Here is a 10,732-nt window from a genome sequence, read left to right as displayed (position 1 = left end):
CACTGTGCCAATGGATTTTCTGGGACCCACATCAGCAGTTCCTCTTAGCTCAACTCTGACGTCATACCAGGGATATGAAACCCAACACCCATCCAGAGGCAAGCATCTCTCAATGGATCCTTCACCTCACGTCTCCTTTACCCTCCACGTACCTCCCCCTTCACGTCGCCAGGTTTCCCTGCATGTTCATTCGCCCCGACATTTCTCTTCACATCCACGATTCTCTCAGTCTCCACCTCCCCATGCCACGACCATAACCGACTCGTCCTTCCAGCAGATCCACGTCATTTATTGTTATTTAAAATAAACACACCCAAATTCAAATACGCGAACACATTTTCCCCATATAACGTTCAACAGACTGCTGTAGCAAGTGTTGTTAGCGAGCACCTATTAAGATTAGCACAGAACACATGTACACACACACACGGGGGGGGAGGGACATGGGAATGCTTGGGGGGGGGGGGGGGCAGGAAGATTTGGGGCGATTATATACAACACTTTAATGGGGTTGTTGTAGTTAATTGAGTTGTTGTAGTTAACGTTCAGGGGTAGAGGCAAGGCTGTGGTGATGCCCGGTGGTCAGGCTCGGGCAGTTTTGCGAATGACACTTGCCAGTCACAAAAGCACTTTTACATTTAATTATTTTTCGTTGACTTAACAAATCAAATAACACTGCACATACCTAATGATTGGTGAACACTAGACGTGAGCGAGCACACCCGATTGAAAAAAACGCTACACGGCGGCAATTTGTAATGGACATGTCAAAATCATCAAGCACGTTTAGTATGCAAGGACAATTTGTATCTGAACAGTGAATAGTGATCACTGCAGATCTACGCACTGTAGTGAGCAGGGGGGATTAGGAGCGGGGATAATTCTGGCAATATGACTTTAGCATCCCCCTCTATGCTCGAACAGGTGAGGGTCAATGTTGATAAGAGTTGTTGCCAGTGGGATGTTGGTTAGCGCAAGCAGTTCTGCGAGAGCCTCCCCGCGTTGCTGCCTCCCAGCTGCTGCTGTATCTTCTTCTTCCGCGACTGGTCCCCCTGGAAGCAGCGCCACAGGCGCAGGCTCTCATCGGCACCGACCGACATCACGGAGGATCCGTCGGGGCTCGCTACAACCTGCAGCACGCGCTCTGTGTGGCCTGCGGGGTACGGAGAGACATGGCGGGGGCGGGGGGAGAGACACATGGGGGAGGGAGACACAGGGACACGGGTTAGACGTGGATCATGGGGAAGGGATGGGGACGAGGGAGAGACATGCGCGAGGGAGAAAGACAATTTGGCGGTGTGGTTGTTTGTATCCTTTAATTAACCGGATGAGATAAACCCACGGAGTCGCGTGAAACATCACTGGCTTTCTTTCAAGGACGACCTGGGATATGAACTCATGTTCCGCCATGACCAGTGTCCCCGTGTCCCTATACTAGGTAGTTATTGATACACAACCAGTGTGCATCCCCCCCCCTATGCTCCTGTGCGTCCACCGTCCTCGTATGCCCCTATTTTGCCTCGTGTGTCACTTACTCTTTAGCTCGGCGCTGGACATCAATGCTCATTATCTCAGGAATAGGCATGTATGTATGATGGACTTCTCTCATACCGTATGTAGCCAACCGTGCTAATCAGAGGTGCGGAGAAGGACAAACTAAACACAAAAAGCAGTTCTAAACAAAAAAGCAGTTATAAAGAAATCATGACCAGGCACATTTATATTGTCCCCCCCCCACGTTGCCATCTCCAGATTTGTCCTTGTGCCTGTGTGCTCGTGTGCCCCCATACCTAAGAGCTCGGCAATGGGCACCATCGCTGGGTAGACCCATAGTGTGAGCTGGTTCTTGGCGTAGCCATGGGCGGAGAGCAGCTCCTTGTGTTCGCTCGACCACAAGACGGAGCACACCTGGAGCGGGGGAACGAGTCGTTAACACGCGTCCGCGTCTCTTCGTGCCCGAGACACACACAACGTCCACGGCACGGAAACACTGCTACTGTCTCGTGTCCCCCATTCTCGCAGAGCGTCTCCCTCGTGTCTGTGTGTCCATGCCTGAGACTTGGCGTCCACTGCGTTTAAGCAGACCCCCGTGTTGACATTCCACAGGCGAATGTGGTGGTCGTTTGTTCCACCCCCACTCGCCAGCAAACTCGCTTGCCATGGACACCACGCTAGTGCCTGTATACAAACAGACAGACACGAAGAGACAGACAAATATTCTTCATTTAGCCTCAGATTGTTGAGGCCAGTGCCAACATCGCACACCTATTAGGTCGAGCACGGCACATCATGCCGGCCGCCTTTGTCTCCCCATTGCTGATGTTCAGACACGGCACCAGGAAGGCTGAGTTGATCTCGACGAGTTCAGGACCAATTCAGACATCACCTGCAACCGATGTTAGCCGTGGCCGGGAATCGAACTCGTGATGCCGGGTTTGGAGCGCAGTGCGCTTTGCAATGCACGACCGCTCAAAAGAAGCACAGAGATAGTGTGTCAGTGTGCGTCAGTGTCCGTCACGCACTCGGCGTGCACACGTTGCACACTGTGGCTCATGCGGTGGAGTCGGGAGGGCAGGTGATCCATCTTCTAGTTCTAAGCTAACCCATAACACCTCGGACCTGTCCCAAGATCTCTTGCCAGCAAGCCTTCAACACTTCACATGACCTGCAAAATGCACAAAGGCCATCTGTGCTTTTTATACGTTTCTGCACTATTTTTCTGTTTTGATGGGTTTTTTTTTTCAGACGAACACTGCGGTGATGTTTCCACTACTTAGCGGCCGTTATAGCAATTGGCTCGGCACACGTCGGCGAGCGCGTGTGTCAACGTGTCTGTTGTGCCAGCGTGTCACTGCGTGCGTGTCCCTGCCTTGACGGCGGCCGTGTGCTGCTGGAGGGAGTGGAGGGGTGCCGAGGATGTGCTGCCGTTGGCCCACACGAGGAGGTTGTTGTCGTTGCTTCCGCTGGCCAGCAGGCGTCCGCCAGGGGACCACGCCAAGCCGCACACCTCCTGAGAGTGGCCACTCAGCGTGGCGACGTGATGCTGCACCATCCGCACGTCATGGTGGTGGATCTGACCCGAGCGGGACCCACTACAACAAACGCCGCCATGACCGCAGAGTTTACAAAAAACCACAACCGCCACGGCCACAACAAGGAACGGCAATGTAGTGTGACGCCACCCGCATCTCGAAGTTGAGAGCCACAACCACCACTACAACACCGGCGTTAACCACCACAACCAAAGTGTTCACCACAACAAGTGTGTGGTGTGCGCTCAAGCACTTGCCTTGACAGGAGGTGTCCGTTCCAGGACAGGGAGCTCACACGCCCCGTGTGGCCCTGCATATTCCTTAAACACTTGTTGCGCTCCACGTCCCAGATCTACATGTGCAAACACACACACGGAGATCCACATGAGGATAGGCACGCGCAGGCGCGCGCGCACGAGGACAAAAACAGGGACACAGACGCACACGCAAAAATATACAATGGGGAGACACAGGCACACATGCTAAACGATATAGACACATAATTGGTTCTTTACCCTTCTATCTGGCAACAAAACTGACACCTTTTTTACAAGGAGTCATGTTTGCATAGACCGCAATACCTGCAGTCATAATACAAACAAAAGAACATAACTCTGATAATGTGCACTGTCCTTAAAGTTGATTGATCCAAACCCGAGACAGCTTTCCTTAGAGCCTAGTCTCATATGGGTTGGACCAGATGACGCCAAAAGGCGCACAACTCAAAGACAATGCACCATCAGAGTATGAGAGCTCGGGGCAAGCATCTACACTATGGGAACCTCATTTGCCATATGAGACTAGGCTCTAAGGAAAGCTGTCTCGGGTGTGGATCAATCAACTTTAAGGACAGTGCACATTATCAGAGTTATGTTCTTTTGTTTGTATTATGACTGCAGGTATTGCGGTCTATGCAAACATGACTCCTTGTAAAAAAGGTGTCAGTTTTGTTGCCAGATAGAAGGGTAAAGAACCAATTATCACATTTTTACTGGCAAATGAGGTTCCCATAGTGAGAGTGATATAGACACATACAAGGACATACAAGTTATGGCACCAATAAAAAGCCCACCTGCTCACTTCCCATAATCCTCTGCTCCCCTACCAGGCAATTGCTCCACACTCCCCCCTTCCAGAATGCCCTGCTCCTTGAAATATGCTAGAATCCTCTGCTCCAGGCCCCTTTCCAGAATGCTGTGCTCATTACCTGCACGGTTTTGAAACTGGTTCCGATGGCGATGATGTTGCCTCCAGTTGGTACCCATGAGACGGACGAGGGGTAATCCTGCCCCTCCATCTGATACGCGGGCAGAGACACAGCGCACAAACACGGCACAGCCTTAACACCTTTCTCATGCTCAAGTTCCCGGTGTGCATGTGCTGCCTCACGGCACCCCGTCTGCTTTTCACAAGAACACAACACTGCCCCCGTATCCCCATGCATCTATGAATGAGCCTGTTTTCCATTCGTCTGTGCCTGTCTGCATTTCAGTGTCTCTGCATGTCTGTGTCGATCCATGCATGTGTTCCAGTATGAGGAGCGGTCGTGTAGTGATTAGCGGGCTGCGTTATAAACCCGGCGACCCAAGTCCGATTTCCGCTCACCGTTAACACAAGTGACAATTCTCTGAACCAATCATGCGCCTCCCCTAAGCAGACTCAACATCAAATGAGTACCTGGTGCTCATCACCCATAGGGAGACAAAGGCGGCCAAGTCTGTTGTTAGTCACCCACCCCCTTGTGTGCCATGCCAGTGCTCTCTAATAGCACTTGCCCCAATAGTATGTCAAGGCTATATGGGGGGGATCTTTGTATTTGTGTCCCAGTATCTCTCCGCATGCCTTCATGTGCTGGGTCACATTCCCCGTTTCTGCGTCCCACAGATACGTCCCAAATTGGCCCAGCGCCACACACACGACGTTGTCCACACTCCAGTCCAGCGGGTTTAGGTCTGCGCACATGGGGGTACGGGGTCACAGGTCAGGATAAGGGTTATAACTTTTAGTTCAGGACCAATTTTGTGTTGTGCATATATATGTATCTATATTACACATATACATGGGTAAATATGGATTTTATATGATGCCGGTTTTGCAATTCAGGAAAGGTATAGATCTAATAACTGGTTAATTACTCCCGAGTCCAGCGGTTCTCAACCCATGGGTCATGCCCCCAACCGGAGTGAGAACAAGGCCTTAGTTGTGGCGGGGAGGGCGGTGGTGTCGCAGGCTGCAGCGTGGATACTGTACAGGATAACTTGAGAATGCATGAGGAGAACGTCAGTGCCACATTGTGGCGAAAAAACACTAATATACAATGTGAATAAAAATGCCAAACTAACACTGCGTTGACTAGTTGCGTGGACGTAATCTCAGTATTGTGGCCTTAGTAATTGGTCAGGATGGGCACGTGGGGGACTAGCGGTCTTGATTGTGGGGCACTCGTATCTAAAAATATTAATTTGCTGCTAAAAATTCCCACGTGATAAGCCACTTTGTTGAGCTATCATTTGTGGCCAGGTTGCTGCTGAAAAATAAGTTAATAGCTCAGTGGGCTTTACCTGGTAAGTTTTACTTGTACATAAATTAAGTGATTTGTTTACCTTAACTATACATTGCACTCCTTTCGTGTTTGTCATATTGTTTGTTGTTGTAACATTCTGACCAGTCCCTACTGGACATTTGTAAAAAAACAGCTGTATAGCTCATTGGATTCCTCCAGGATGAATACATATTTAGATTCTGATGTGAGACGTAAATTATGGACCATATTCTTAGTCACGGATCAGCTCTGGCTTGAGGTGCTGATGTTTCTTTCAAACATCGAAATCCTGAGCATGCTGGGAGCATGCTCAGAGCTGGCTAAAGTGAAGCACGCTCCCTTGAGCAAAGGCTGAGCTGAGCATAGCTCTGGCCGAGGGGTTTATTCTGACTGGAAGTAACCATGGATCTATGGTAACGATGATGAGCTATTCACATGTGCCTGCGTAGATGTGTATACACGTGTGTGTGTGTGCACGTGTGTGTGCGTGAGTGTGCGCGTATCTCACAAAAGTCATTGCGGACGGCCGGCGCGTCGAGCACACGCTCGGGCTGCGTGGGTATGTGTCGCTTCTTCTTGAGCAGGGAGAGGGGTGTGTAGCCCTGCTGGGAGTACAGCACCTTCTGTGTGTTGCTGTAGCCTTAGGGGACAACCACAACAATATTAACCACCACAGCAAATGCCATGACCACATTCACCACGAATGCTACGAACACAGCCCTGGAGGGAGTACAGCAACTTGCCTGCGTCGATGTACCAGGGGGAACCACTCACAGCCACATCCATAGTTCCCTTCTCCCCCACGTGTCTCCGGTTATCTCTATCCCCCTGTACGCCAGTCTCCCCCATGTCCTTCCCTCCACTTTCCTGTCTCTGCCTTGCCCCAACACCTTTAACCGTCCCTAGGTCTTTTCTATCCCTCAAGTTCTCTCTCCCACTACGCCCCGTGTCCCCACCGACACATCAAATCCACTACTCAGCTGCAGATCCCCGTGTCTTCCACCATCTCTCCGTGTAGCCGGTCTTACCCTCAGGTACAGGTGGCGCGGGTCCCTGGTAGCGTAAGATTCGTGCTTTCTCCACATCCACGCCGCTCAGCAGATGCATCATCGCTGCCTGCTTCTCCTTCACACGGAAAAATAAACATGGAGCAGTGTTCCCTTGCCCCCACCTCCGTTGCTGTAACGATGTCCCCAGGGCGTGGAGGAATGAAGCAGACTCGTCAAAACACGAGGCCGATTGCCTGCCACCTCCGAGCATCCTCGTGTGTCCCGTGACCGTCAATGGGGTGGAGACACCACCGTCGCATCTTGAGACTAGGTGGCTTGACCAGATCCATGTGTTTATATGAACCATGACTTCGTGCTTCCCACGTATCTCTCTTTGAGACACGTGGAAGTAGCCTGCCACCTCCATTACAGCGTTTGATCCCGTGTCGGTCTCTTTGAGACACAAAGTAGCTTGTTACCTCCATGTGTCTATGTTCTGTATACCTAGTGAGTCTTAATGTGTCACCGTGTGTGCGTGTCACCGTGTGTGCGTGTCACCGTGTGTGCGTGTCACCGTGTGTGCGTGTCACCGTGTGTGCGTGTCACCGTGTGTGCGTGTCACCGTGTGTGCGTGTCACCGTGTGTGCGTGTCACCGTGTGTGCGTGTCACCGTGCCTTCAGTGGAGATGCGGTTTCTTCTCGAGATACGAGGTAGCTCGCCACCTCCATATTTTTGCTGTTGCGCACTGGGATGAATCGGTCACAGAACTTGCCATGGGGAGTGCGGGGGGCACGACCTGGAGTTTGGGCACGCACAGCTGGCATTCATGGCAAATATGTACACGGACAGTAAACACACAGCAAAGTATATACAAAGAGAATACATATATATGGCGATGCGTACACAAGCGTGCATACAGACCCACACGCCGCACATTCCACACATTCAAACACCACAATCATCACACACCATATGCACAAAACCACAGACTATAGATGTATATTTAACTTATTTCGCACCGTACGTAGCCACGTCACACTCACCAGGTGAGCTCTTGCCCTTGGCCCCGGGCGTGTTCTGGCACTTGGACGTGGGAGTGCGTCCTGGCGTGCGGCTGCTGCTATTGGCGCGACTAGACCCCTTCATTGGTGACACTGCCATTATGCTGCTGTTGTTGCTGCTACAGTTGTGGGCGCCAGGGGGGGCTGGCATGCCCAAGCTTCCCACCGTGCTCGTGTTCGCGGACGCCGCCTTGCGCTGCCAACGCGGCTGGGGACCCGAGGAAATCGGGGCATCCAGCTTCAGCAAGTGACTCACGTCACTCTCAAACGAGAACTGCGACATCCTGAGACACGCGAAGACATGCAGCGAGATATTGATACAAGCAGTGATGTAGATCAGCTCTGAAATTTCAGCAGGACATGATCTTTCTCTCAAAGGGCACTCCTGGAACATCCTCAGATAGATGGAGCCACACAAGGACACAGGCATTACTTATCTCTTAGATAAAAAGTTTTACATCTTCAGACAGACAGACAAATATGGAGACATAAGAAATCTCAAACAAGACCTCAGATATGTGGGGACAAAGCCCCAGACTAGCGAGGCAAACGATGTCAAGCTACCAAGTGCAGCAGTTGTGTGCAAGTCATCCAACACACATTACATTGTAATTCAAATAATTTGCAGCCTTTTGTGAAATTATTGTCAGAATAAGGCCTTCTCAGGCTATGTCAGTGATTGTGTTATGTTAACCATACTTCACCATGTTGGTCAGAGTGGGACCAATTAATAAAAGGTGTGCTGGCCAGGTCAGTGTGGTTACCCCACCTGGTTTGGTCAGCTTGGATGCTGGAGGGAATGTAAATACAGATAGAAAAACGCAAGGAGATGTGAATTGTCACTGGTGCACCCTGAGACAAGGGTGCGGTGTCGCCACAACCTTCCGCGAACCGCACTGGCTCGGCACGGCTCGGTTGTGCCAGTCGAAAATGAGACTCTGACGTACACTGTGTAAGGTGGGGCCGGCTCGGTTTAATAAAATATTTAAATATACTTTTTTTTAACGCTTTAATAAAATGTACTGTCCGAGCTGCCCCTCCCCCTGCCCCCTTCCCCCATCGCCCCTCCCCTCCTTCCACATCCCCCGCCCCTCGGCGTGGCTGCCCGAGGCCGTGACGTAAGGGACCGTGGCGATTTACAGGCAACGTGAGTTGAGCGTGGATAATTGGAGCCGTAAAAAAGATTGTTAAAAAATATATTTTTTTTATGATAGAATATCGTGTTGTGATCAGTATGACATACCTATACCAAGTTTGCAGTCGATACGACATTGGGAAGACGGTTGAAATTGAGTTACAAGATTTGAGGATATCACAACAGACAGTGAGTTAATAAAAAACGTGTAAAATGTAAAATATATATATTTAATTTTTAATGATAGAATGTAGTCTTGTCATCAGTATGACATAAGTATACCAAGTTTGCAGTCGATGACACATTGGGAAGTGGGTAAAATTTTAGTTACAAGATTGAGGATATAAAATCGTGTAAAAAAAAGGCACGGGGCAATGACGTCACCCGCTTTGGAGCAACAATTATCTTCCCAGAAGACTTCTTCTTAAAACGTCGAGAAGAGTTACACATCTGATCATAGGTCAAAGTGGCCTTTATCCACCCCAAGTCTCCGTAACACGCTTAAATAACAAAGACTTCGTTCAGAGCCATCGCTACCTGGCGGCCACCGTGTGCGCGTTGATTCCGGACTTGGGCCAGAATCTAAACAAAACTCTTCCCAGCGGTTGTGGAATCAAGGCAAGCGACATAAGCATAGACAGTATATTAGTTTAGTTCATCCTCGAGGGGCAAACACAATTAAACGGTGGGCTCCACCAACACTCACCCAAGCTCGTATATCGAAACACACGACCACAACAAAGACACACGCCGTGTCGCTACAGAGACATCCACACATCGCAACCAGGAACACAAAGACCCCCACCCGTATCGCCTGGACAGACTTTATATCGCCTTAGCAGACTTTATATCACCTTGGCAGACTTTATATCGCCATGGCAGACTTTATATCACCTGGACAGACTCTAAACAGAGTCGACGGGTTAGTAGCACTTTCACACAACAGCGGCCACAGCCATCACAACTCCAAACCCACGATTACAATTCTAGATTTGAATTCTAGATTTAAAGCTTTCGTGACTGCAAGGATTCATACGATCACAACCACGCAACGCAATGACATCAGCCGCGATAAAACTACAAGCGAACACACGATAATAACCACCACACGACCACTGCAATAATCACCACACAATCAGATCAACCACAACACACCACAGCAGCACGATGCCAACCACTGTAACCACCATCAGACATCCTCCTCACCTCACGCAGCCCTCTCTCGCAGGAGAGTGACCGCTCCCCGTGTCTCTCTGTTGCCTCTCAGTCTTGTGCCTCTCTCACTCTGTATCTCTCACGCTGTATCTCTGTATCTCTCACGCTGTGTCTCTGTGTCTCTCACGCTGTGTCTCTCACGCTGTGTCTCTCACGCTGTGTCTCTCACGCTGTGTCTCTCACGCTGTGTCTCTCACGCTGTGTCTCTCACGCTGTGTCTCTCACGCTGTGTCTCTCACGCTGTGTCTCTCACGCTGTGTATCTCACGCTGTGTCTCTCACGCTGTGTCTCTCACGCTGTGTCTCTCACGCTGTGTCTCTCACGCTGTGTCTCTCACGCTGTGTCTCTCACGCTGTATCTCTCACGCTGTATCTCTGTATCTCTCACACTGTATCTCTCACGCTGTATCTCTGTATCTCTCACGCTGTATCTCTGTATCTCTCACGCTGTATCTCTGCACTACGAAGCCCCCCACGTGTTCAACGGAAGCGCAGACGCCCCTCTCATAACGGTCGCTTCGCGCTGATTGGCCGCGCATTTTTGAAAACGGCGGCTCTCGATTGGTCAACGACGCCGAGGACCCCACCACGCCCCCGCCCCGCCCCCACCACGCCCCCATCACGCCCCCGCCCCCACCACGCCCCCGCCCCGCCCCCCGCTTGGTGTAGGCGGCCACGGAGAACGCCTGACGCGAGCAGCGGTCGCCACGGCAACCGCCGGCGTCGCGGTTTCTTAGGCTTCAGTTTAACACGGGGGA

General features: G+C 50.9%; 1 protein-coding gene across 2 annotated transcripts; it reads right to left on the bottom strand.

Moving 5' to 3' along the window:
* Window positions 1-268: 268 nt before the first annotated feature.
* Window positions 269-10,103, bottom strand: CDC20 (cell division cycle 20). Of its 2 annotated transcripts, none has more exons than XM_078622912.1 (12): window positions 9,967-10,103; window positions 7,608-7,909; window positions 7,239-7,360; window positions 6,603-6,699; window positions 6,083-6,214; window positions 4,875-4,984; window positions 4,240-4,329; window positions 3,290-3,384; window positions 2,870-3,092; window positions 2,053-2,178; window positions 1,791-1,908; window positions 269-1,153 (listed from the first exon to the last, which is right to left on the bottom strand). In XM_078622912.1, exons 2-12 carry the CDS (start codon window positions 7,906-7,908, stop codon window positions 969-971), a joined length of 1,599 nt encoding a protein of 532 aa, XP_078479038.1. In that variant the 5' UTR covers window position 7,909; window positions 9,967-10,103; the 3' UTR covers window positions 269-968. The 2 variants fall into 2 exon arrangements, with proteins under 2 accessions (XP_078479038.1, XP_078479031.1); XM_078622905.1 differs by having other exon boundaries at window positions 7,239-7,381; window positions 9,967-10,096.
* Between the last annotated feature and the right edge of the window lie 629 nt (window positions 10,104-10,732).

Source organism: Lampetra planeri, chromosome 3 (assembly GCF_965212315.1).
Source record: "Lampetra planeri chromosome 3, kcLamPlan1.2.h2, whole genome shotgun sequence".
NCBI classification, from domain to species: domain Eukaryota; kingdom Metazoa; phylum Chordata; class Hyperoartia; order Petromyzontiformes; family Petromyzontidae; genus Lampetra; species Lampetra planeri.
The sequence above is the reverse complement of the archived record's forward strand: the minus strand, read 5'-3'. Positions and strand labels throughout refer to the sequence as shown.

What these genes read in the sequence shown, in the direction of transcription:
- CDC20 (XM_078622905.1), bottom strand. Translation starts at nt 7,908, where the DNA reads ATGTCGCAGTTCTCGTTTGAGAGTGACGTGAGTCACTTGCTGAAGCTG. An exon ending in GGCCGTCCGCAATGACTTTT is followed by an intron (nt 4,985 to 6,082) that starts GTGAGATACGCG and finishes CCATGTGCGCAG; the next exon opens with ACCTAAACCCGCTGGACTGG. An exon ending in AGCACACGGCCGCCGTCAAG is followed by an intron (nt 2,179 to 2,869) that starts GCAGGGACACGC and finishes GTTTGTATACAG; the next exon opens with GCACTAGCGTGGTGTCCATG.